Genomic DNA, 27,999 nt, shown 5'->3' with positions numbered 1-27,999 from the left:
GCGCCGCACACAGACCCCTCCGCGCCGCACACAGACCCCTCCGCGCCGCACACAGACCCCTCCGCGCCGCACACAGACCCCTCCGCGCCGCACACAGACCCCTCCGCGCCGCACACAGACCCCTCCGCGCCGCACACAGACCCCTCCGCGCCGCACACAGACCCCTCCGCGCCGCACACAGACCCCTCCGCGCCGCACACAGACTCATCTGTACAAGTGATCAGGCGACTCCTCCCCATCAGGTCCCGACTATTACTCATGGCAGATATTACAGTCATTTGTGGTTTCGGATGAATCTGCGGTCACCTCTTTATGGCTTCCTTCCTATTTATGCAGCGGACGTCATGTGCACCAGACGAGGACCACGAGGGAGGACGGGATCTACAACGTTGTCAGGACCATAATAATGGCGTCCAGCTTATTCTGGAATATAGAGGACCCCCCCCCCCCCCCGATAAATGGTTCCACTGAATGCGGCCCCCAGAGTGTGATGATCCGGACGAGCTGGAGATTCCGAAAAATAAATCATAGAATCAACATCAAGGAGCCCATTGGAGTCCCGTCCCAAGGTGCAGGGGTGTCCCAACCAGTGTTGCAAAACTACAACTGCCAGCATGCCCGGACAGCCATTGACCTACACCGATGTTCTAGGGAAGAAAAGTCACCGTCCGAGGCCACCCCCCGGTCACCGTCCGAGGCCACCCCCCGGTCACCGTCCGAGGCCACCCCCCGGTCACCGTCCGAGGCCACCCCCCGGTCACCGTCCGAGGCCACCCCCCCGGTCACCGTCCGAGGCCACCCCCCCGGTCACCGTCCGAGGCCACCCCCCCGGTCACCGTCCGAGGCCACCCCCCTGGTCACCGTCCGAGGCCACCCCCCTGGTCACCGTCCGAGGCCACCCCCCTGGTCACCGTCCGAGGCCACCCCCCTGGTCACCGTCCGAGGCCACCCCCCTGGTCACCGTCCGAGGCTACCCCCTGGTCACGGTTCGAGGCTGGACAGTTGATTCCATTAAAGGGGGACAGCACTGTGGCTACAATTTGGGCAATTGGCACCCAAAAGGAGGTCCACCAATGAGGGTCTGGAGCACTTGGCTTTCTAGAAGTGCTGATCTAAACCCTATCAGGTCTTACCACCCAACTTTGGTGGCCCACGTTCCCATGTATTGGCCCACAGTTAAGCTAGTAGACTGTTCAGGCACCTTACAAGACACGACAATTCGTTCAGGGTCCGGTTGTACCATGACAAGTGGACATCAAACGAGGTCCACAAAATGAGGATTTTACCAAGTCTGTTCTGGAAGCACCGACCTAAACCCTATCAGGTCTTGTCATCCAAAGCAATGGGCCACAGATAAAGGGGAGCACCCCCTAGACATCTTATCCCCTAACCTTTGGATAAGTGTTAAGCCTAATTGGCTTTATTTGTGGGAGTGGCGTGGGGTATATAATCACCCCTCTCCCACATCTGGGGGCGTGTGTTACGTTGGCGGTAGTTCTCTAGTAGTCTACCGTGTTAGTGCATACGTCCCCCCCCTGGAGTGTCGTTGGTAGTGTGTAACGGTTCTATCCCCCGTCCTCGCAGAGGTTGGTTAGGTAAGTGCCAGTGTGGCTCTATGTTGTTCAGCCCGGGTTCGTAGTGCCGGAGCAGGCTCACCCCCAGCTGGGTCGCTTGCCTCCTCGCGCTCCCCCAGGTTTTTTGTACCCCGTTTTTTCTTGCATGTTTTCCCCTTCCCGTGTTCCCCCACCGCTCACCTGGCCCGCCCGGTTCCCGGTCCCGAGGGAGTGGAGTTGCGCCTGTTGCCGGGCTCGGGGATCCCGTCCCACGCTCCAGATTGCGGCGCGGGGGGTGGGGCCCCGGCGGTCGGCGTCGCTTCCGGTCACTCCTTCCCACAATACAGAGGGCGAGAGTACGCGTGCTCGCCGGGCCCGGGGCCCGCTCCCCGCTCCGGACGACGCTGCGAGGCGGCCGGGGGGGCGGGGCTTCGCGTCCCGCGTCATCACCCGGCGCCGCGTCGCCACGGGGGGGGCTCCATTCCTGCACCCAGCTCTGCGGCGACACGGCCTGCGGGGGGCGGGGCCCCGCCGTTGAGGGGGGCGGCGCCACTCCCCGGAGCCACACCATCCCTGTCATGGGGGCCGGCCGGGACGTTCGCAGGGTGCCATCCCACAGTCGGGTCCGGGCGCTCTCCCCCCCCCCCCCCCCTTTCCTGCTAGCTCCCGGCGTGCTTATGCATGGTCGGGTGCCGCGACGGGGGGAGGCGCTCGGGGTCTGGGCTGTCGGGCCGTGAGCGTCGGCATCACCCAGGTTCGGCCACCATGTCACACCTGCCGCCCCCCCCCCCCCCCCTTCCTTCTCAAAAAAATAAATAAATAAATAAATATTTGTCTTACCCTTCAGGTTCCACGGTCGTTCCTAAGCCCCACAAGTGGCTTCGCCTCTCAGCTTTCAGCTCGAGGTATATAAAAAAAAAGCATATACTGATTTCACTTCTTCTCACATAGCCATCAGTTCTCACTTCTGCACGACATTCAATCATTTTGGCCAACACATTTCACGCGCTGGACCCGCCGCTGACGCGGCCCAGGGCCTCGGGCGGCCGACACCCCCCCGTTCAGCCTGGGCCGTTCGCGTCAGTGAGGGCCTTGGTGTAGCCCGTTGTTCCTGACTTGCTTCAGCACAACGCAACTCGACACACACGAACACTGGGTCATCCGTTATCTGACACACCCCCAAAAAAAAAAAAAAAAAATATATATAGGGGGAAACTCATTTTTAGCCCACCACGTCACACACTCATCACGTCAGGCACTCAGCTGCCACCCATTTTCACTTATTTGTTGTCTGTCTCTGTGTATCCCCTCAGCCGTGAGCCGGATCGTGCCTATTCAGGCTCCCTCTATTCCCACAACTCAGGATACAGCAGGTCAGTGTTACAAGATAGCAGCCAGAGTTGTTCAGGTACCATCCCTGTTCTCACTAGCATCCAACTTTGTCTACCGGCACCCGTTACTGGCCCGGACAGGTTCCGACGCAGCATGTCGCAACCCTCTGACATTGAGGACACCCTCTCCGTCCCCGAGACCCCAGCAAGAGCTTCGGACCGGGGTAGCATGTCCTCCTACCGTACCTGGACAATCCCCAAACTGATGCAGGAACTCAGGAGGAGGGGCACCCCCTTTCCGGCCTCAGCCAAGAAAGGGGAGCTGTTCAACCTGCTGGGCACAGCCCGGGCCCCCCCGGCGAGGCAGGCAGCAGCATCGGACCAAGCGTCCAGTGCTTCAATTTCGCAGCTCCACACCATGATGAGCCAGGTGCTCACATCAGTGTCCGGGCTACAGGATAGACTAGAGGACATGGAACGCGCCAGGGTCACGGACACAGCCCCAGGCCCCGCTGTTCCTGTTGCTTCTACCTCTCAGGCTCCGCCTTCAGGTATGCTTCAGCCTCCCCTGAATGTTACACCCGCACACTTTATCCCGGCAGCAATTAAAAAAGACATTCTGGAGGGCAAGAATGTCAACTTGGCTCTTCTGCTGATAGCCACCACGGACATCAATGACACCAAAACCGTTGCCTGTGGCGATCTCGCTGTCACCTTCAAAAGCAAAGATGCCAGGCTTAACAGGAAACTAACAATTAACGAGTTTGTCATAGCCTTTGGCTATATAGAGACGTCATTTGCTCAGTTAGTCCCAGTCGCAGGGAGGAACTTGATTTGTACCTCCACAAGATCGCACAAATGGCGTACAAACACGGAGGGTCCACTTTCTACGAGTACCACAAATCTTTTGCTGCTAAGGCAGCTGCTTCTTTCGAGCAATTCAATTACACGACCAACTGGGGAGCCGTTGACACTGAACTTTACTGCGAGCATTTCGCAGGTCTAAAAGCCCCCTCCTGCAGCTGGTGCGGGGTCACTGCACACACCACTAATTGGTGCCCCCTGAGCAAAGATCAGGCGGATACAAGCACCAACAGGAGCCAAAATATCTCCATAGGCCCCAGTCAGAGGAACTCTCCTGCTCTAGACATGCTATTTAGGCCGGTCAGGTTTCTGGGCAAGACTCAGATATGTAACAATTTCAACCTCTCTGCATGCACCTACAGCAACTGCAAGCTTCTCCATGTGTGTTTTCTCTGTTTCCGGGCCCACCCCAGCTCCATCTGTTCTCAAAAAGGCAACCAGGCGTGACTAGGCGTGGTGCGGGTTGACACCCTGGCCCGCATTCGAGCCAGCCACCCTGATCCCTGCTGGGTCAGATGGTTAGTTGGGGGGTTTCGCGAAGGCTTTCACACAGGGTTGGTCGCGTTGCCTCAAAGCACGTATGAATGCCTTAACCTTCAGTCAGCACTCGCTGAACCCACGGTGGTGTCAGAATTAATACAAACCGAACTTCTGAAAGGCTTTATGATCGGCCCTTTTCATGTACCCCCTTTTTCTGTCTGGAGGGTTAGTCCGTTGGGGCTAGCCACTGGGAAGTTTTCTAATAAAAGAAGGTTAATCTATGACCTCTCCGCGCCTTATTCTTCTAACATCCCTAGCATCAATGCACTGATCCCTTCCGATCAGTTCAGTATGAAATATTCCACTATCGATCAAGCCATACAGGCCATACTACAGCTGGGCAGGGGCACGTGGCTCTCCAAAGCTGACATTACCGACGCCTTCAAACTTCTCCCCATCAAGCAAGACCTGTGGCAGTGGCATGGTGTAAAATGGGCAGGCAAGTATTACTTTGCCACTAAACTCACCTTTGGAGCCAAAAGTAGCCCCTGGCTTTTTGATCAACTAGCCACGGCGTTACACTGGGCCTTACAACATGTTTCCAACTGTCACTACACTATCCACTATCTGGACGACTTCCTGTTGCTGGAACACCCTGGTCACAGTCCCTCCAATCTCAGGTCACTGCTGAGGCTGTTCAAGGAAGTTGGGGTCCCAATCGCACCCCATAAGACCGAAGGCCCGTCCACTCAGCTCACCTTCCTAGGCATCATCTTAGACACAGAGGAAATGCAAGCCAGGCTTCCCCAGGAGAAACTGGCTAGGATCCGTGAGGTTATCCAAAAAATTACAAAGTGCCACACAGTATCCAGGGTGGAGCTCCAAAGCCTCCTAGGCATGATGGCCTTTGCGATGAGGATCATTCCGCAAGGTAGGTCATTCCTATCCAGACTCCTGGACTTACTTCCTTCAGTTTCCGGGCAGAGGCATGTCATTCGAATTGACAGCGAGGCAATGTCAGACCTGGCCATGTGGGGTCACTTCCTGAATAACTGGAACGGAATCTCGCTCTTTGTCCCCTCAGCCACGGAAACATCCCCCTCCGTGGTTTCTGACGCCTCAGCCGTCGGTTTCGCCGCTCTCCATGGCGCACACTGGCTGGCCAGTCCTTGGCCTCAGGACATACTGCTTATCCCGAATTTTCACGAAACTTCGGCCTTATTTGAGATCTATCCAATAGTAGCAGCCGCTGCCGTATGGGGTGATTCGTGGGTCAACTCCACTGTCCGCTTCAGATGCGATAACATGGCCACAGTAGACATCTTAAGGAAAGGGCGTTCTAAGTCCCCGCATATCATGCGTTTTGTCAGGAAGTTTGTCTTGATCGCCCTTCAGCACAATTTTCACTTTTGTGTTGAGCACATTGAGGGTACTAAAAACACAGCAGCTGACGCTCTGTCACGAGGTAACATGAAGCTGTTCTTTCAGGTACACCCAGAAGCAGACATTGTCGGGGTCCCAGTTCCTTCAACACAGTATCTTCAGATGGACTAGCAGACTTCATCACGGTGGCAAATTCTTTAATCAGACAGTCCCTTGCACCCAGCACCAAACGGGCGTATGACGCAGCTCTAGCCTCTTTTTCCACGTTCATGCACAAACAAGGTCTCCCTGCCACAATTTCGGTTCGTTCCTCTCTTGCTTATGTCGGTTTCTGCCATTCTTCTCTTCACCTCTCCCACAACACCATCAAGCTTCACTTAGCAGGGTTACAACACCATAGATCCTTCTCACATCCCGACGCACTTTCTCTACTGTCCACTAACCCTATTAAGGCGGCACTCAAAGGCATCCTTGTCCTGTCACGTCCCAAACCACCCTCCCGTGCACCAGTCACTGGCGACCTTTTCCGATCCATGTCCTCACTCCTGGACACTCACCCGTTTGGTCCCAGACTCAGCACTGTCATCAAAGCAGCGATCTACTTGGCCTTCTACGGATTCTTGAGGTCGGGGGAGTTCACACGCTACGGTCGAAGGTCACGGGGTCTTCTCCTGAGCCAACTATCACCGCACGGGGCAGGGTTTGCACTCACTCTGTCTTCCACCAAAACCTGTAGATGGGGAGCCACCATACGCTATTTCCCCACTTTTCACCAATGGTGTCCGGTCCTGGCCCTCACACAACTCCTTTCCACGTTCCCTGGACAGCCAGCGCACAGCCCTCTTCTGCCGGTCAATGGGTCAGCACTCTCCTCTTCACAGTTCACCAAACACGTGCGGTCCCTTGTCAGAGTCCTGGGACACGAGCCTAGTGGCATTTCAGGTCACTCGTTTAGGATCGGAGCAGCCTCTGCAGTGTCTAAACACAATGCCCCTGCACACGTCATCAAGAAGTTGGGGCGCTGGAATTCTGGCTGTTTCGAGCGCTACGTCCCTGACCCGTCCACCGAGATGGCGGGGGTGTTTAAAGTGTTGGCTCTGTAAATTCAAATAAAACTCAGTTGTACCCTACCTCCGACTCTTTGCCCTCTATCAGGCATACCCACGGTCGCGGTAATTGGGCACACCTCATCCGCTAGTTTTCCCTCTTAGGTCCTAGATGGTCTCCTGTTTCCAGGTAGGTAAGTACGGTCAGTATTATACAGTTTGTACAGGTCCCACTCTAGGCTCTTGGAGCCATGACCACAAGGGATAAGATGTCCGATTGCGGGGCGGAGGCTTGTGATGTCATGGCCATGTCCCCTCCCATAGACTTGCATTGAGGGGGTGTGGCTGTGACATCACAAGCCTCCGAATGCCGGGTGCAGCAGGGACCCCCACGATCAGACATCTTATCCCCTATCCTTTAGAAAAGATGTCTAGGGGCGCAGTACCCCTTTAACCGAGCAGAACATTCAGGAATCTTAGAAGACAACAATTAGGGGAAGGTCCGGTTGTCAAGTTTGGTCTAAAAGAACTTGGCCTTCAAGAAATGTTGAGAGAGAAGAGAAACAGAGAGACAGAGAGAGAGAGCGCGCGAGAGACAGAGAGAGAGAGCGCGCGAGAGACAGAGAGAGAGAGCGCGCGAGAGACAGAGAGAGCGCGCGAGAGACAGAGAGAGAGAGCGCGCTAGAGACAGAGAGAGAGAGCGCGCGAGAGACAGAGAGAGAGAGCGCGCAAGAGACAGAGAGAGAGAGCGCGCAAGAGACAGAGAGAGAGAGCGCGCAAGAGACAGAGAGAGAGAGCGCGCGAGAGACAGAGAGAGAGAGCGCGCGAGAGACAGAGAGAGAGAGCGCGCGAGAGACAGAGAGAGAGAGCGCGCGAGAGACAGAGAGAGAGAGCGCGCGAGAGACAGAGAGAGAGAGCGCGCGCGAGACAGAGAGAGAGAGCGCGCGCGAGACAGAGAGAGAGAGCGCGCGCGAGACAGAGAGAGAGAGCGCGCGCGAGACAGAGAGAGAGAGCGCGCGCGACAGAGAGAGAGAGCGCGAGAGAGAGAGAGAGCGCGAGAGAGAGAGAGAGAGAGCGCGAGAGAGACAGAGAGAGAGAGCGCGAGAGAGACAGAGAGAGAGAGCGCGAGAGAGACAGAGAGAGAGAGCGCGAGAGAGAGAGAGAGAGCGCGAGACAGAGAGAGAGAGCGCGAGACAGAGAGAGAGAGCGCGAGACAGAGAGAGAGAGCGCGAGACAGAGAGAGAGAGCGCGAGACAGAGAGAGAGAGCGCGAGAGAGACAGAGAGAGAGAGCGCGAGAGAGACAGAGAGAGAGAGCGCGAGAGAGAGAGCGCGAGAGAGAGAGCGCGAGAGAGAGAGCGCGAGAGAGCGCGAGAGAGAGAGCGCGAGAGAGAGAGCGCGAGAGAGAGAGCGCGAGAGAGAGAGCGCGAGAGAGGCAGAGAGGGAGAGCGCGAGAGAGGCAGAGAGGGAGAGCGCGAGAGAGGCAGAGAGAGAGAGCGCGAGAGAGGCAGAGAGAGAGAGCGCGAGAGAGACAGAGAGAGCGCGACAGAGCGCGAGAGAGACAGAGCGCGAGAGAGACAGAGCGCGACAGAGCGCGAGAGAGACAGAGCGCGAGAGAGACAGAGCGCGAGAGAGACAGAGCGCGAGAGAGACAGAGCGCGAGAGAGAGAGCGACAGAGCGCGACAGAGCGCGACAGAGCGCGACAGAGCGCGACAGAGCGCGACAGAGCGCGACAGAGCGCGAGAGAGCGCGAGAGAGACAGAGCGCGAGAGAGACAGAGCGCGAGAGAGACAGAGCGCGAGAGAGACAGAGCGCGAGAGAGACAGAGCGCGAGAGAGACAGAGCGCGAGAGAGACAGAGCGCGAGAGAGACAGAGCGCGAGAGAGACAGAGCGCGAGAGAGACAGAGCGCGAGAGAGACAGAGCGCGAGAGAGACAGAGCGCGAGAGAGACAGAGCGCGAGAGAGACAGAGCGCGAGAGAGACAGAGCGCGAGAGAGACAGAGCGCGAGAGAGACAGAGCGCGAGAGAGACAGAGCGCGAGAGAGACAGAGCGCGAGAGAGACAGAGCGCGAGAGAGACAGAGCGCGAGAGAGACAGAGAGAGCGCGAGAGAGACAGAGCGCGAGAGAGACAGAGCGCGAGAGAGACAGAGAGAGCGCGAGAGAGACAGAGCGCGAGAGAGACAGAGCGCGAGAGAGACAGAGCGCGAGAGAGACAGAGAGAGCGCGAGAGAGACAGAGCGCGAGAGAGACAGAGCGCGAGAGAGACAGAGAGAGCGCGAGAGAGACAGAGAGAGCGCGAGAGAGACAGAGAGAGCGCGAGAGAGACAGAGAGAGCGCGAGAGACAGAGAGAGCGCGAGCGACAGAGAGCGAGCGAGCGCGAGAGAGACAGAGAGAGCGCGAGAGAGACAGAGAGAGCGCGAGAGAGACAGAGAGAGCGCGAGACAGACAGAGCGCGAGAGAGACAGAGCGCGAGAGAGACAGAGCGCGAGAGAGACAGAGCGCGAGAGAGACAGAGCGCGAGAGAGACAGAGCGCGAGAGAGACAGAGCGCGAGAGAGACAGAGCGCGAGAGACAGAGCGCGAGAGAGACAGAGCGCGAGAGACAGAGCGCGAGAGAGACAGAGCGCGAGAGAGACAGAGCGCGAGAGAGACAGAGCGCGAGAGAGACAGAGCGCGAGAGAGAGAGCGCGAGAGAGACAGAGCGCGAGAGAGACAGAGCGCGAGAGAGACAGAGCGCGAGAGAGACAGAGCGCGAGAGAGACAGAGCGCGAGAGAGACAGAGCGCGAGAGAGACAGAGCGCGAGAGAGACAGAGCGCGAGAGAGACAGAGCGCGAGAGAGACAGAGCGCGAGAGAGACAGAGCGCGAGAGAGACAGAGCGCGAGAGAGACAGAGCGCGAGAGAGACAGAGAGAGCGCGAGAGAGACAGAGCGCGAGAGAGACAGAGAGAGCGCGAGAGAGACAGAGAGAGCGCGAGAGAGACAGAGAGAGCGCGAGAGAGACAGAGAGAGCGCGAGCGACAGAGAGCGAGCGAGCGCGAGAGAGACAGAGAGAGCGCGAGAGAGACAGAGAGAGCGCGAGAGAGACAGAGAGAGCGCGAGAGAGACAGAGAGAGCGCAAGAGAGACAGAGAGAGCGCGAGAGAGACAGAGAGAGCGCGAGAGAGACAGAGAGAGCGCGAGAGAGACAGAGAGAGCGCGAGAGAGACAGAGCGAGAGAGCGCGAGAGACAGAGCGAGAGAGCGCGAGAGACAGAGAGCGCTAGAGACAGAGAGAGCGAGAGACAGAGCGAGAGAGCGCGAGAGACAGAGCGAGAGAGCGCGAGAGACAGAGCGAGAGAGTGCGAGAGACAGAGCGAGAGAGCGCGAGAGACAGACAGAGATCTATAGATTATGGTTTTGCCAAGAATCACTCGGTCTTCCTGAAGTGACGGCCTTAACCCTTTCAGATCTTCCTGCCCAACATTACCGGCCACAGGTGACCCAAGATACTACGGCACATTGCAGCCCGTGTGAGCGGCGTCCTACATCCGTCCAGGCTCAGGGGTCTCCATCGTCCACAAACCTCCACTTAGATTTAGATGAATCCCTTCTGCGTCGTCTAGAAATCAATCCTTATTGGATTACTGAATCCTGTCCATACATGAGCTATAGGGAGAGAGGGGAGCAGGCGGCAGCTTACCACCCCCTCCGCACATCACCGGGGCCCCAGGGGGCAGCTCCATTATCTCCTCATATCCTGCCCAGGACGTCTCCGAGGAACCCAGGGGAACAGGCCGATGAGTTTCCAGCCAGACCGACCCCGGGGAGAGTAAGAGCAGGAAGGGCCGGTGTGTCCGGGGGCCACAGCACGAGCCTACAAATTATAATTGGGGGGGGGGGGGCTTAGATAACGTTACCTCACACAAGAGAAGCGTTTTATCAGGAGTCATCATCATCAGAAATAAGAGGAAACTATAATTCACTGACAGGGAGGGCGACAATCTAATGATCCCCTATTAGTGATTCAGGACACGTATGGCGACACTTCGGTATCTCTCATGGTCGCTCATCGCAGTCGCTTCTACCATACAGCGTAAAAAAAATAAAATTCTCAACCGCAGTAAAATATCAGCGACGTCCTTTACATTATACAGGATTAGAAAAACTATTTCTTCTAAAAACAGCGCCACCCCTGTGCTCAGGTTGTGGGCGGTATAACCTGTGAAAAATGAAAGAAGCAACCTGATTGGTTACTATGGGAACAGGCTTTGCTAAATCTCCCACAAGGGGTCCATAGGAGTTAAAGGGGTACTCTTCCCATAGTCATCTTTTCTCCCATCAAAAGATAAGATGTCTGATCGCGGGGGGGAGGGGTGTTCCGCCATTGGGCAATCTCCCTGCTGCACCCGGCATTCGTTTAGAGTGTTGGGTGCAGCGCTGGAGGCTCGCGACGTCACGGTCACGCCCCCTCAATGCAAGTCTATGGGAGGTGGCATGATGGTCGTCACACCCCCTTCCATAGACTTGCATTGCGGGGGCGTGACCGTGACATCGCGAGCCTCCGCCCCGCATCGCCAGTCATCCAGGATGGAGTGAAGTTTGCGCCGTACACTGGATGTCTGGGGTGCTGCGGCCGAGATTGAGGGGGTCCCCAGTGGTAGGACCCCCGCGATCAGACATCTTATTCTCCATCATTTGGATAGGGATAAGATGTCTAGGGGCAGAGTACCCCTTTAAGGAGGTTGACTGACTAATAACGAGACATATAGGACATCAGGAATAAGAATCCTGGGTAATAGGGCCAAGTAGACAAACACTGCGGCCGCGTCCAACTACCCAGAATCCTTTTCTCTAATTACAGTGGAGAATTGTGAGTATCGAGTCAAACAAACCTCATGTGTAAGAAATGGTGGGAGGCCGGGCGGGGGTGGGGGGCAGGGGGGGGGCGGGGTGAGATAAGAATCCGGCCCATCACCCCCCGGGGCCGCATCAATAACAGCTCATCTGCAGGTAAGAGGATCCGCAGAGATAAATCAATACCCATCAGAGACATACAGGGAAGAGTAAGACCCCCAGGATCCCGATCAATGACGCCGTATCAGCAGATAAACAAGTCCCTAATCTGATACATGATGAATTCCGTTCTAGAGGACAGTGTTCCCTCCGCAACGGTTCAGGATCCCGACACTCAAGGGGTTAATGACGTTTGGAAAAACCGACCTAAGGGACACGTGAGGGCGAACACAAAGACGCCCTGTTATATAAAGGACACAGGGGCCTGTGTACAACGTCCTGCAGGGCGGCGAGCGGAGGTGCGCACATCACAGCAGGTTATAATCCCGGAGCGGCCATTACTGCTCAGATAAACACGGTCAGCGACTAAACGGGTCACCGCGCAACGACAAGGGAACGTGGTAAAAACATTTTAACGCAGACATCTATAGATCACGTAAACGTAGTTCTGCCAAAACAAGACACGGGGCAGATGGGACGCGAACCAACACCCGGGCGGGAAGGTCCTGCGCCATTTTCATGGCATTATAAACAGCATTTGGAGTCTGAAACTCTGTAAAGGTTTTCATCTGTAACGCAGCATAGTCCAGGTATTGCACTGTTATTGAGTGTTGTCTGTCTGCCTCCTCCAGAGGATCCACACTGTTCATGAAGGGTAAATCAAAACTTCCCTCCGATTTACTCCGTTACTGTAGTTGTCTTCAAATTGTCACCCTTCAGCTGGTGCAAAACTACAACTCCCAGCATGCTCAGACAGCCCAAGGCTATCTGCCTCCTCCAGAGCATCCACACTGTTCCTGAAGGGTAAATCAAGGCTTCTTTCTCATCTAATCCTTTAGGGGGAGATTCCTCAAAACCTGTCCAGAGGAACACTTGCCCATAGCAACCAATCAGATCGCTGCTTTCATTTTCAGGAAGGCCCGTGAAAAAAAAAAAGATGCAATCTGATCGGTTGCTATGGGCAACTGGACAACTTTTCCTCTGCTAAAGTTTTGATATATCTCCCCCTTTGTGCAGTGGTCTTCAAACTACGACGCTCCAGCTGTTGCAAAACTACAACTCCCAGCATGCCTGGACAGCCAAATGCCTGTCTGCCTCCTTCAGGATCCACACTGTCCCTGAAAGGACAATCACAGCTTCCCTCTCATCTCTTCCCTTAGTGCAGTAGTTGTCATCTTGTGATCCCTGCAGCTGTTGCAAAACTACAACCCTCAGCATGCCCGGACAGCCGAAGGCTGTCCGAGCATGCTGGGTGTTGTAGTTTTGCAACAGCTGGAGGGCCCTGATTAGGAAACACCGATGTAGACAATGACGCATTACGCCCTCACCTAGTGCATGCGCCATAGTGAAGTGGTAACATGGCATTGATATCTATGGCGCATGCGCTAGGTGAGGGGCGGAGCATATATTGGGTTTACAGCAGTGACGGCGCTAGACTTGTGCAGTAGATACAGAAGCCATGTTACCTCTTCACTACGGCACATGCGCTGCCTTCTGTTCGCCGTTCTTACGGTCTCGTCTTCGTCTGACGTAATAACATCCTGTTCCCTGCGCGGTGTCTGTATTCTATAGATTCTACCGATGCCTCCGTTTCCGTACGATCCGCCATATACCTGCGTTATCTTCTATTTGGAACATTGTATACCGAACTCTCGGCGTATTCTCCCTTATCTCAAGGAATGGCGCAATTCCCCTAAAGACGTTAGGCCACGTTCACGCACAATATTGTGGTCCGATTGTTTAACCCGTAAAAGGGACGGTTTACAGCTCAAACGAATGGACCGAAGAACAAGCAGCGCAGAAAACTTGGCTGGTAATTTTGTCATTCTTTTATATATATTTTTACGCTTTTAGCAGTTTTTGTCCCAAAAGCTTGTAATAGCAAAAAATTAAAATATAAAATAAAAGCCATCAGAAAAAAAATAAAAAACATTTTAGAAATGCAAAAAAAAAAAACATTTACAAAATGGCAAAAATAAGATTTTTCTAAATATTTTTTTTACTTTTTTTGCAAGAAAAAGGCCTTTTTTTTTTTCAAAGCTGAAAATACAGATCAAAATACTGAATGGGAACAAAAACCTTATACAAAGCAATAAAAATAAAACGTTTTTCCTACTTACTACACTACAGGCCGACATCGCTCACCATTCCCTACACCTTTGAGCGTCTTATTCCGTTTTTTGTGCTTTAAAGGGGCACTCCGGTGGAAAACTTTTTTTTTTATATTTTTTTTAACTGGTGGCAGAAAGTTATACAGCAGCTGATAAGTACTGGAAGGGTTAAGATTTTTATATAGAAGTAATTTACAAATGTTTAGAACTTTCTAGCACCAGTTGATTAAAAAATAATAATAATAATAATTGTTTTCCACCGGAGTGCCCCTTTAAGGGTAGTGTATATACAGCATATTCTCCTATGAGCAGACACAGGGTTACCCGCTCCCGCTGTATATCCGCTACGTGTGAACCTACCCCTGATCTTCCGTTTCTGAACCGTAACTCTGCAGCAGGATGGCATTTACAGCGGATCCGGCACATCTGTACGGGCAGCGGCGCTGTTAGGGATCGCACGCCGTTTTTAAGATTCCGCTGCTCTGCGCGCACAGCGTAACTTCCCGTGCGGATTCACAAGGAACATGTTTCTTCTTGTTGAATTTTGGCGCTTATTTCTGCAGCTAATTCCACACAAATTAAGCGCTGAAGAATTTGCTGCCAAAATAAGCGCCAAGCGCCAAAACAGGTTTCCGCTTGGAGAGTGCGCCAGAAGATCATGTTTACGGGCCCTTAGAGCTCTTACATTGGGAGCCGGGACCTTAGACAACGCAAGCGAACAAGAGGGACACATTATACGGCGCCTTTATTCGTTATTGCTGCGACGTTCCGTCCATGAAGCGCAGGAATCCATTCCAGAACGTAACACCTATTCGCTCCTCCACTGTTTATTTATAAAGACGCTGCACAAACAGGAAACAACAGTTTTATAGACTGCGCCAATGTTTTTCTACACAAGTGAATGGGCCCTTTCACTGCCAAACCACAGGCCGAGCGCGGCAGCCATCACCACAAGCTCGTTACTGCGGTCTACACGGCCGGATCCGCCTCCACGTAGGAAGGTTCTTCTCCTCACATTGCGCCGCACTATTAATACAAAGACACGACGGTAAAGATTGTTCTGGAATGTGTCCGCGCGTATAGGGGAGAGGAGCATCTCAGGAGCGGCGCTCCGTCCCACAAACCAAGCGGCGGCCATTTCTATACAACATGACTAAAGTTACTAAAAAGTCACCACAAACTCGAGATCCCGTAACACCAACAGATATATTGTCATCGCCCACAGCCGCCATTTTATGAGGCAGAACGGGGGCAGCATGGGCATTGTAGTGCCTGGAACGTCTGGGCGCCCCCCAGAGGAGAGAGAGGAAAGGAGTCAGCGCCCCCCAGAGGAGAGAGAGGAGTCAGCGCTCCCCAGAGGAGAGAGAGGAGTCAGCGCCCCCCATAGGAGAGAGAGGAGTCAGTGCCCCCCAGAGGAGCCAGGAGTCAGCGCCCCCCAGAGGAGCCAGGAGAGAGGAGTCAGCGCCCCCCAGAGGAGCCAGGAGTCAGCGCTCCCCAGAGGAGCCAGGAGTCAGCGCCCCCCAGAGGAGCCAGGAGAGAGGAGTCAGCGCCCCCCAGAGAGAGCAAGGAGAGAGGAGTCAGCGCCCCCCAGAGAGAGCAAGGAGAGAGGAGTCAGCGCCCCCCAGAGGAGCCAGGAGAGAGGAGTCAGCGCCCCCCAGAGGAGCCAGGAGAGAGGAGTCAGCGCCCCCCAGAGAGAGCCAGGAGAGAGGAGTCAGCGCCCCCCAGAGAGAGCCAGGAGAGAGGAGTCAGCGCCCCCCAGAGAGAGAGAGGAGTCAGTGCCCCCCAGAGGAGCCAGGAGTCAGCGCCCCCCAGAGGAGCCAGGAGAGAGGAGTCAGCGCCCCCCAGAGAGAGCCAGGAGAGAGGAGTCAGCGCCCCCCAGAGGAGAGAGAGAGAGAGAGAGAGAGAGAGAGAGAGAGAGAGAGAGAGAGAGAGAGAGAGAGGAGTCAGCGCCCCCCAGAGGAGAGAGAGAGAGGAGTCAGCGCCCCCCAGAGGAGCCAGGAGAGAGAGGAGTCAGCGCCCCCCAGAGGAGCCAGGAGAGAGGAGTCAGCTCGTTTCCCATAATTTGCCGATGTAGCGCTCTAGGATTACACACAAAGTATCAGGTTTATTTCCTAAACACCCGGAATCTGTTGCCTAAACAGGACAATGTTGTTGTGTAGCGGAGCGGGAATAATGGCGCATTCATCCCCGGACATCGGAGAAGAAATGATGGACGACTGCGGCTTCAGATGACAGGAGACTCTGCATGACCCAAGGGCCACAAGGTGAACATGTCTGGCCACAGGGGTCATCCCCATACACCCCGTCGTGTCATCCTGTGGTACACCGCCATTGTCTCTGTGGAGGGGAACCCTTATATGGGCCGCCGGGCTCTAGAACTTGTCAGGATTAAAGGGGTACTGATGGCATCTCTCATAGGTGGTCCACAGGGGCCTTACCTGTCAGGAGAGTCAAGGGGGGGCTACAGGCTTCATCACATTGAGTGAAGACACATGGCGACTGAGTGCCCCCCCCTCAACTGGAGAATAAAAGTTGAATAAAATTTCCGCCAGGAGAAGTTCCGGGGATTCTCCCACATCGTCCCATGGGATTCTGCCGCACTGTAAACACTGCCAAACTTCTGACGCAGAAATTCCGATTACAGACTCAATGTCTCAATGGGGACGATGCAGGATTACGCAGTCATAGCATCGATTTCCCCAAGTAAAAATTCTGCAGTGTGAACAGACCCGAAGCCCTTTCCTGTGTAACTGCAACAAATAAGAAGATAAATGGCGCCCAGGACCAGGGAGACCCCGAGACGTCCTCCTCCACAGGTTGTTACATCATGTCTCAGGTCTCTCTGGGTAACGACAATGTCGGGGGCCATGACACCCGGACAGACGCGGCCACTAAGGTCAGGTCCACCTGGTTACACACAGAGAATAGAGGGAAAATAACGGAGGAGACCGGAGGGGGAGGCCTGGAATTCTGGAGAAGACAACGGCTGAGGGGTGACATGAGGGGGGGGGGGGGGGGGGGGAGGAGCGTGCCAGAGACACGAGGGGGGGGGAGACATGGAGGCCAAACCCCAAGAAACTCAAATCTGAACTCCCCGATGACCAAACTACTTGATTTCTCGTGGATAATTAATTGGGGTCAAGGTTTCTCTTTTAGGCTCCGCAGCCTTGTGGGAGTCCAGACTCTAAATAACACCGCTGCACCCGAGCTGAGGTGTCGTTACAAGAGCAGCACCTGCCGCCGAAACACCCGAAATATTTCATGGGTAAAGAAATCGGATGGGCCTACTTCACATAACACCAAAAGGTGCCCATAGCAACCAGTCACAGCCCTCAGTCCACGGCAACCAGTCACCACCCTCAGTCCACAGCAACCAGTCACAGCCCAGTCCACAGCAACCAATCAGTCCATAGCAACCAATCGCAGCTCAGTCCATAGCAACCAATCGCAGCTCAGTCCATAGTAATCACAGCTCAGTCCATAGTAACCAATCACAGCTCAGTCCATAGTAATCACAGCTCAGTCCATAGTAATCACAGCTCAGTCCATAGTAACCAATCACAGCTCAGTCCATAGTAATCACAGCTCAGTCCATAGTAACCAATCACAGCTCAGTCCATAGTAACCAATCACAGCTCAGTCCATAGTGACCAATCACAGCTCAGTCCATAGTAATCACAGCTCAGTCCATAGTAACCAATCACAGCTCAGTCCATAGTAATCACAGCTCAGTCCATAGTAACCAATCACAGCTCAGTCCATAGTAACCAATCACAGCTCAGTCCATAGTAACCAATCACAGCTCAGTCCATAGTAACCAATCACAGCTCAGTCCATAGTAACCAATCACAGCTCAGTCCATAGTAATCACAGCTCAGTCCATAGTAATCACAGCTCAGTCCATAGTAATCACAGCTCAGTCCATAGTAATCACAGCTCAGTCCATAGTAATCACAGCTCAGTCCATAGTAATCACAGCTCAGTCCATAGTAATCACAGCTCAGTCCATAGTAATCACAGCTCAGTCCATAGTAATCACAGCTCAGTCCATAGTAATCACAGCTCAGTCCATAGTAATCACAGCTCAGTCCATAGTAATCACAGCTCAGTCCATAGTAATCACAGCTCAGTCCATAGTAATCACAGCTCAGTCCATAGTAATCACAGCTCAGTCCATAGTAACCACAGCTCAGTCCATAGTAACCACAGCTCAGTCCATAGTAATCACAACTCAGTCCATAGTAATCACAGCTCAGTCCATAGTAACCACAGCTCAGTCCATAGTAACCACAGCTCAGTCCATAGTAATCACAGCTCAGTCCATAGTAATCACAGCTCAGTCCATAGTAATCACAGCTCAGTCCATAGTAATCACAGCTCAGTCCATAGTAATCACAGCTCAGTCCATAGTAATCACAGCTCAGTCCATAGTAATCACAGCTCAGTCCATAGTAATCACAACTCAGTCCATAGTAATCACAACTCAGTCCATAGTAATCACAGCTCAGTCCATAGTAATCACAGCTCAGTCCATAGTAATCACAGCTCAGTCCATAGTAATCACAGCTCAGTCCATAGTAATCACAGCTCAGTCCATAGTAATCACAGCTCAGTCCATAGTAATCACAGCTCAGTCCATAGTAATCACAGCTCAGTCCATAGTAATCACAGCTCAGTCCATAGTAACCAATCACAGCTCAGTCCATAGTAATCACAGCTCAGTCCATAGTAACCAATCACAGCTCAGTCCATAGTAATCACCGCTCAGTCCATAGTAATCACCGCTCAGTCCATAGTAATCACAGCTCAGTCCATAGTAATCACAGCTCAGTCCATAGTAATCACAGTTCAGTCCATAGTAACCACAGCTCAGTCCATAGTAATCACAGCTCAGTCCATAGTAATCACAGCTCAGTCCATAGTAATCACAGCTCAGTCCATAGTAATCACAGCTCAGTCCATAGTAATCACAGCTCAGTCCATAGTAATCACAGCTCAGTCCATAGTAATCACAGCTCAGTCCATAGTAACCACAGCTCAGTCCATAGTAATCACAGCTCAGTCCATAGTAATCACAGCTCAGTCCATAGTAATCACAGCTCAGTCCATAGTAATCACAGCTCAGTCCATAGTAACCAATCACAGCTCAGTCCATAGTAACCAATCACAGCTCAGTCCATAGTAATCACAGCTCAGTCCATAGTAATCACAACTCAGTCCATAGTAATCACAGCTCAGTCCATAGTAATCACAGCTCAGTCCATAGTAATCACAGCTCAGTCCATAGTAATCACAGCTCAGTCCATAGTAATCACAGCTCAGTCCATAGTAATCACAGCTCAGTCCATAGTAATCACAGCTCAGTCCATAGTAATCACAGCTCAGTCCATAGTAACCAATCACAGCTCAGTCCATAGTAACCAATCACAGCTCAGTCCATAGTAACCAATCACAGCTCAGTCCATAGTAATCACAGCTCAGTCCATAGTAATCACAGCTCAGTCCATAGTAATCACAGCTCAGTCCATAGTAATCACAGCTCAGTCCATAGTAACCAATCACAGCTCAGTCCATAGTAACCACAGCTCAGTCCATAGTAACCACAGCTCAGTCCATAGTAACCACAGCTCAGTCCATAGTAATCACAGCTCAGTCCATAGTAATCACAGCTCAGTCCATAGTAATCACAGCTCAGTCCATAGTAATCACAGCTCAGTCCATAGTAATCACAGCTCAGTCCATAGTAATCACAGCTCAGTCCATAGTAATCACAGCTCAGTCCATAGTAATCACAGCTCAGTCCATAGTAATCACAGCTCAGTCCATAGTAATCACAGCTCAGTCCATAGTAATCACAGCTCAGTCCATAGTAATCACAGCTCAGTCCATAGTAATCACAGCTCAGTCCATAGTAACCACAGCTCAGTCCATAGTAATCACAGCTCAGTCCATAGTAATCACAGCTCAGTCCATAGTAATCACAGCTCAGTCCATAGTAACCAATCACAGCTCAGTCCATAGTAATCACAGCTCAGTCCATAGTAATCACAGCTCAGTCCATAGTAATCACAGCTCAGTCCATAGTAACCACAGCTCCGTCCATAGTAATCACAGGTCAGTCCATAGTAACCAATCACAGCTCAGTCCATAGTAATCACAGCTCAGTCCATAGTAATCACAGCTCAGTCCATAGTAATCACAGCTCAGTCCATAGTAACCACAGCTCCGTCCATAGTAATCACAGGTCAGTCCATAGTAACCAATCACAGCTCAGTCCATAGTAATCACAGCTCAGTCCATAGTAATCACAGCTCAGTCCATAGTAATCACAGCTCAGTCCATAGTAACCACAGCTCAGTCCATAGTAACCACAGCTCAGTCCATAGTAATCACAGCTCAGTCCATAGTAACCAATCACAGCTCAGTCCATAGTAATCACAGCTCCGTCCATAGTAACCACAGCTCAGTCCATAGTAACCACAGCTCAGTCCATAGTAATCACAGCTCAGTCCATAGTAACCACAGCTCCGTCCATAGTAATCACAGGTCAGTCCATAGTAACCAATCACAGCTCAGTCCATAGTAACCAATCACAGCTCAGTCCATAGTAATCACAGCTCAGTCCATAGTAATCACAGCTCAATCCATAGTGATCACAGCTCAGTCCATAGTAATCACAGCTCAATCCATAGTGATCACAGCTCAATCCATAGTGATCACAGCTCAGTCCATAGTAATCACAGCTCAGTCCATAGTAACCACAGCTCAGTCCATAGTAACCACAGCTCAGTCCATAGTAACCAATCACAGCTCAGTCCATAGTAACCAATCACAGCTCAGTCCATAGTAATCACAGCTCAGTCCATAGTAATCACAGCTCAGTCCATAGTAATCACAGCTCAGTCCATAGTAATCACAGCTCAGTCCATAGTAATCACAGCTCAGTCCATAGTAACCAATCACAGCTCAGTCCATAGTAATCACAGCTCAGTCCATAGTAATCACAGCTCAGTCCATAGTAATCACAGCTCAGTCCATAGTAACCACAGCTCAGTCCATAGTAACCAATCACAGCTCAGTCCTTAGTAATCACAGCTCAGTCCATAGTAATCACAGCTCAGTCCATAGTAATCACAGCTCAGTCCATAGTAATCACAACTCAGTCCATAGTAATCACAGCTCAGTCCATAGTAATCACAGCTCAGTCCATAGTAACCACAGCTCAGTCCATAGTAACCACAGCTCAGTCCATAGTAACCACAGCTCAGTCCATAGTAACCACAGCACAGTCCATAGTAATCACAGCTCAGTCCATAGTAATCACAGCTCAGTCCATAGTAATCACAGCTCAGTCCATAGTAATCACAGCTCAGTCCATAGTAATCACAGCTCAGTCCATAGTAACCAATCACAGCTCAGTCCATAGTAACCAATCACAGCTCAGTCCATAGTAACCAATCACAGCTCAGTCCATAGTAATCACAGCTCAGTCCATAGTAATCACAGCTCAGTCCATAGTAATCACAGCTCAGTCCATAGTAATCACAGCTCAGTCCATAGTAACCAATCACAGCTCAGTCCATAGTAACCAATCACAGCTCAGTCCATAGTAATCACAGCTCAGTCCATAGTGACCAATCACAGCTCAGTCCATAGTAATCACAGCTCAGTCCATAGTAATCACAGCTCAGTCCATAGTAATCACAGCTCAGTCCATAGTAATCACAGCTCAGTCCATAGTAATCACAGCTCAGTCCATAGTAACCAATCACAGCTCAGTCCATAGTAATCACAGCTCAGTCCATAGTAACCAATCACAGCTCAGTCCATAGTAATCACAGCTCAGTCCATAGTAATCACAGCTCAGTCCATAGTAATCACAGCTCAGTCCATAGTAACCACAGCTCAGTCCATAGTAATCACAGCTCAGTCCATAGTAATCACAGCTCAGTCCATAGTAATCACAGCTCAGTCCATAGTAATCACAGCTCAGTCCATAGTAATCACAGCTCAGTCCATAGTAATCACAGCTCAGTCCATAGTAATCACAGCTCAGTCCATAGTAACCAATCACAGCTCAGTCCATAGTAATCACAGTTCAGTCCATAGTAATCACAGCTCAGTCCATAGTAATCACAGCTCAGTCCATAGTAATCACAGCTCAGTCCATAGTAATCACAGCTCAGTCCATAGTAATCACAGCTCAGTCCATAGTAATCACAGCTCAGTCCATAGTAATCACAGCTCAGTCCATAGTAATCACAGATCAGTCCATAGTAATCACAGCTCAGTCCATAGTAATCACAGCTCAGTCCATAGTAATCACAGCTCAGTCCATAGTAATCACAGCTCAGTCCATAGTAATCACAGCTCAGTCCATAGTAATCACAGCTCAGTCCATAGTAATCACAGCTCAGTCCATAGTAACCAATCACAGCTCAGTCCATAGTAATCACAGCTCAGTCCATAGTAATCACAGCTCAGTCCATAGTAATCACAGCTCAGTCCATAGTAATCACAGCTCAGTCCATAGTAACCAATCACAGCTCAGTCCATAGTAATCACAGCTCAGTCCATAGTAATCACAGCTCAGTCCATAGTAATCACAGCTCAGTCCATAGTAACCACAACTCAGTCCATAGTAATCACAGCTCAGTCCATAGTAACCAATCACAGCTCAGTCCATAGTAATCACAGCTCAGTCCATAGTAACCAATCACAGCTCAGTCCATAGTAACCACAGCTCAGTCCATAGTAACCACAGCTCAGTCCATAGTAATCACAGCTCAGTCCATAGTAACCACAGCTCAGTCCATAGTAACCACAGCTCAGTCCATAGTAATCACAGCTCAGTCCATAGTAATCACAGCTCAGTCCATAGTAACCACAGCTCCGTCCATAGTAACCACAGCTCCGTCCATAGTAATCACAGGTCAGTCCATAGTAACCAATCACAGCTCAGTCCATAGTAATCACAGCTCCGTCCATAGTAACCACAGCTCAGTCCATAGTAACCACAGCTCAGTCCATAGTAACCAATCACAGCTCAGTCCATAGTAATCACAGCTCAGTCCATAGTAATCACAGCTCAGTCCATAGTAATCACAGCTCAGTCCATAGTAATCACAGCTCAGTCCATAGTAACCAATCACAGCTCAGTCCATAGTAACCAATCACAGCTCAGTCCATAGTAACCAATCACAGCTCAGTCCATAGTAACCAATCACAGCTCAGTCCATAGTAATCACAGCTCAGTCCATAGTAACCACAGCTCAGTCCATAGTAATCACAGCTCAGTCCATAGTAATCACAGCTCAGTCCATAGTAACCAATCACAGCTCAGTCCATAGTAATCACAGCTCAGTCCATAGTAATCACAGCTCAGTCCATAGTAATCACAGCTCAGTCCATAGTAACCACAGCTCAGTCCATAGTAATCACAGCTCAGTCCATAGTAACCAATCACAGCTCAGTCCATAGTAACCAATCACAGCTCAGTCCATAGTAACCAATCACAGCTCAGTCCATAGTAATCACAGCTCAGTCCATAGTAATCACAGCTCAGTCCATAGTAATCACAGCTCAGTCCATAGTAATCACAGCTCAGTCCATAGTAATCAATCACAGCTCAGTCCATAGTAATCACAGCTCAGTCCATAGTAACCAATCACAGCTCAGTCCATAGTAACCAATCACAGCTCAGTCCATAGTAATCACAGCTCAGTCCATAGTAATCACAGCTCAGTCCATAGTAACCAATCACAGCTCAGTCCATAGTAACCAATCACAGCTCAGTCCATAGTAATCACAGCTCAGTCCATAGTAACCAATCACAGCTCAGTCCATAGTAATCACAGCTCAGTCCATAGTAATCACAGCTCAGTCCATAGTAACCAATCACAGCTCAGTCCATAGTAATCACAGCTCAGTCCATAGTAACCAATCACAGCTCAGTCCATAGTAACCAATCACAGCTCAGCTTTCATCATACCAGCGCCATTTAAGAAATGAAAGCTGCTCTGATTGGTTGCTATGAGCTCAGAGAATCTTTCTTACAGACAACTTGATAAATCTCCCCTGCTGTCTCTGTTGCCCATAGCAACCACAGATTTTTATATATGTAAAATCAGACAAAAAGAGTAAAAGGAATGAAAGCAGGTGTTGGATACAATTAGTAAATAGAAGTAACTGGATTCATCTATATCAGGGTTTTTCCAACCAGTGCACCTCCAGCTGTTGCAAAAATATAACTCCCAGCATGCCCGGACAGCCAAAGTCCTGTCTGCCTCCTCCAGAGGATTCACACTGCCCCTGAAAGGTAAATCAAGGCTTCCCTCTCATCTCGTCCCTTCGCGCCGTGGTCTTCAAACTTCGGCCCTCCGGCTGTTCAAAACTACAAACTCCCAGCATGCACAGTTTTGCAACAGCTGGAGGCACACTGGTTGGGAAACACTGTCCTAGACATACGATTGTAAGGGATAGAACTGATGCAAAAAAAATTTTATAAAAATGTGAATGCGGCCTAAAACTTCTAGAGACTTTTTCACGGACGTTCACAATTACCACAACGGAAGTGCAAGTACGTGGAATAGCTGTTGTTGCAAAACTACAATTCCCAGCATGCCCGGACAGTTGTAGTTTTGCAGCACAGAGACACATAATGAATTGGAATACAGAACACGCTTTTTGTATGAGAAAAAACAAAACAGCAAAAAACATATAAAAGCAAAACTACACAATCGCAAACAATAAAAAATAAATAAAAAAAGGAGAAAACAACTATAAAAAGCGCAGCCGAAAAGCAAGCATAGCCCTGTGGTCACCAATAGGATCCGCCACCGCCAGGGACCCCCATACACTCCCCTGCACATGGCGAACGCCAAAACCATAACGCAGCGGTCCGGACACTAGTCCCCCGAAGAAGAAGAGGTCGCTGGTCAGTATCCGCCGGCGGGGCAGGAGTTAACTGAGAACTGGAAGTCGGACAATAACATCCAGGATACACCTGGAAGCCACAAATAGACGGGGGAAACACGGACCCCGCGTATACGAGAAACAAGAGCGCGGCCCCGGCCGGCGCAGAGAAGGAGGGAACCGTCTAATGTTTACATCCAAATAAACGAAAATATTTACATTAACAACATCAATGTATCAAATTGTATCAACGTGAAACCGATACAGAGAAATATAAAGGAACGCTGCGCAATAAACGTGGCGCTGATGGGCCTGTACGCCCCATGTGTCATGTGCGCCATTTTATCCTGGAGGTGCAGCCAGTCACATTTTTTAAAGTTTTTTTTTTTACATCGAACAAGTAAAAAAATCATCTACAACCGTACGTCTAATTGTATCCATTGACTTCTGTGCGTTCAGATTATCGGTTTTTGTCCGACTACATTTCCGCCATTTTATTTTTTCGACCAAAATCCGATAGAAGTTGTATCCGATTATTTTAAAATACGAAAATGTCTCTGAATTTTATTACTGAACGGATTTTGCGCTTTTTTTTTCTTACATGTGCGCAGTAGTTTGGAATAGTTTAGTAAGTTCTAGAAAGATTTATGATTTTTATAAGACCCAGGCCCTCTATAGCAGCTTTTCCCAAACAGGGTGCCTCCAGCTGTTGCAACACTACAACTCCCAGCATGCCCGGACAGCCGTAGGCTGTCCGGGCATGCTGGGAGTTGTAGTTTTGCAACAGCTGGAGGTCCGCAGTTTATAGACCGCTGCCCTATGCAATGGGCAACGCTGTCCGGGCATGCTGGGAGTTGTAATTTTGCAACAGCTGGAGGCACTCTGGTTGGGAAACACTGCTATAGACTTATATGATTTAAGTATAGAATCGTATACACGCAATAAATGTAAAAAAAAAACATTAATAAAATTGCGCTATGAACCGGTAATCGCTAGGGACCGTTCACACCCATCAGATCTTCAAAGTAACTTTAATAGTGAAGTCAAAATCTGCAACAAATGCGCAGTGTGTGAACGCAGCCCTACACGTCACTGGTCCTGACTATATATTTTCTACATAAATCAGTCAGTGACTAAGTGAGATGTCTGACAGACCTGACAGGGGGCGCTGTCGCTGACATCTTCCTATAACTTTGTGGGAATTTATTCTATTTTTTTTATAGGAGACATTTTTCCCCATGGATGGAGCCATCTTTAGGCCCATGTCTGCTGAGCGGTTTTATACAGAACTTGTTGTGGGTCACATGGTGTGTGAAGAGCAGCTGCTGCAGCACCTCTTACCTGCCCCCTCCACCTTGTCGGCCCCCCGGCTCCAGGTCACCTGTCTGGTCTCCAGCTTCACCTGGAAGGTTCTCCGCTCCGGCTTCTGGGACTTCTTGGAGTAGAAGAGGGTGATGACGGTGCCGACCTCCAGGCTCCGGCACAGATGGGTCAACTCCGCTTCACTCTGCCCCGATGGGCCGAAGCCATTGAGGAGACCCCCGGCCTCCATCCTGCCCCTCCCGGAGCCGCTCAGTGTGAACGACCAAGAGCCCAGGCCATGGAGGACGATGCGGTTCTGTGAGGAGAAGAAGGAGCTGAGAGGCTATTGTGTCCGACAGAGCCCGAGCACAGACCGAGCCTCCTCCTCTTCCTCCTCCTCCTCCTCTTCCTCCTCTTCCTCCTCCTCCTCCTCCTCTGCAGCCATGATCACAGGAACCTCATCTGAGACAGGGGCCTCCTGCAGAGCATCACCCCCTCCTGCAGAGCATCACCACCTCCTGCAGAGCATCACCACCTCCTGCAGACTCCTCATCACTCCTGTAGACCCCTCATCACTCCTGTAGACCCCTCATCACTCCTGTAGACTCCTCATCACTCCTGTAGACCCCTCATCACTCCTGTAGACCCCTCATCACTCCTGTAGACCCCTCATCACTCCTGTAGACCCCTCATCACTCCTGTAGACCCCTCATCACTCCTGTAGACCCCTCATCACTCCTGTAGACCCCTCATCACCCCCTCCTGCAGAGCATCACCACCTCCTGTAGATCCTCATCACTCCTGTAGACCCCTCATCACTCCTGTAGACCCCTCATCACTCCTGTAGACCCCTCGTCACTCCTGTAGACCCCTCGTCACTCCTGTAGACCCCTCGTCACTCCTGTAGACCCCTCGTCACTCCTGTAGACCCCTCATCACTCCCGTAGACCCCTCATCACCCCCTCCTGCAGAGCATCACCACCTCCTGTAGATCCTCATCACTCCTGTAGACCCCTCATCACTCCTGTAGACCCCTCATCACTCCTGTAGACCCCCTCGTCACTCCTGTAGACCCCTCATCACTCCTCTAGACCCCTCATCACTCCTGTAGACCCCTCGTCACTCCTGTAGACCCCCTCGTCACTCCTGTAGACCCCTCGTCACTCCTGTAGACCCCTCATCACTCCTGTAGACCCCTCATCACTCCTGTAGACCCCCTCATCACTCCTGTAGATCCCTCATCACTCCTGTAGACCCCTCATCACTCCTGTAGACCCCTCATCACTCCTGTAGACCCCTCATCACTCCTGTAGACCCCTCATCACTCCTGTAGACCCTCTCATCACTCCTGTAGATCCCTCATCACTCCTGTAGACCCCTCATCACTCCTGTAGACCCCTCGTCACTCCTGTAGACCCCTCGTCACTCCTGTAGACCCCTCGTCACTCCTGTAGACTCCTCGTCACTCCTGTAGACCCCTCGTCACTCCTGTAGACCCCTCGTCACTCCTGTAGACCCCTCGTCACTCCTGTAGACCCCTCGTCACTCCTGTAGACCCCTCGTCACTCCTCTATACCCCTCGTCACTCCTGTAGACCCCTCGTCACTCCTGTAGACCCCTCGTCACTCCTGTAGACCCCTCGTCACTCCTGTAGACCCCTCGTCACTCCTGTAGACCCCTCGTCACTCCTGTAGACCCCTCGTCACTCCTGTAGACTCCTCGTCACTCCTGTAGACCCCCTCGTCACTCCTGTAGATCCCTCATCACTCCTGTAGACCCTTCATCACTCCTGTAGATCCCTCATCACTCCTGTAGACCCCTCGTCACTCCTGTAGACCCCTCGTCACTCCTGTAGACCCCTCGTCACTCCTGTAGACCCCTCGTCACTCCTGTAGACCCCTCGTCACTCCTGTAGACCCCTCGTCACTCCTGTAGACCCCTCGTCACTCCTGTAGACCCCTCGTCACTCCTGTAGACCCCTCGTCACTCCTGTAGACCCCCTCATCACTCCTGTAGATCCCTC

The 27,999-nt window shown here is 51.6% G+C and overlaps 1 protein-coding gene across 1 annotated transcript in view; it reads right to left on the bottom strand.

Moving 5' to 3' along the window:
* PLCG1 (phospholipase C gamma 1) overlaps positions 1 to 26,400 on the bottom strand; it is a gene marked incomplete in the record, with an annotated part of 93,941 nt that extends 67,541 nt beyond the window's left edge. Inside the window, 1 exon segment of the mRNA XM_056547648.1 lies at positions 26,016 to 26,400. Within this exon segment, the coding sequence (XP_056403623.1) occupies positions 26,016 to 26,226 (211 nt within the window).
* Between the last annotated feature and the right edge of the window lie 1,599 nt (positions 26,401 to 27,999).

The sequence above is a fragment of the Hyla sarda genome, chromosome 12, assembly GCF_029499605.1.
Source record: "Hyla sarda isolate aHylSar1 chromosome 12, aHylSar1.hap1, whole genome shotgun sequence".
Taxonomy (NCBI): domain Eukaryota; kingdom Metazoa; phylum Chordata; class Amphibia; order Anura; family Hylidae; genus Hyla; species Hyla sarda.
Note: the sequence above shows the minus strand (reverse complement) of the source record. Positions and strands in the feature narration are given on the sequence as shown.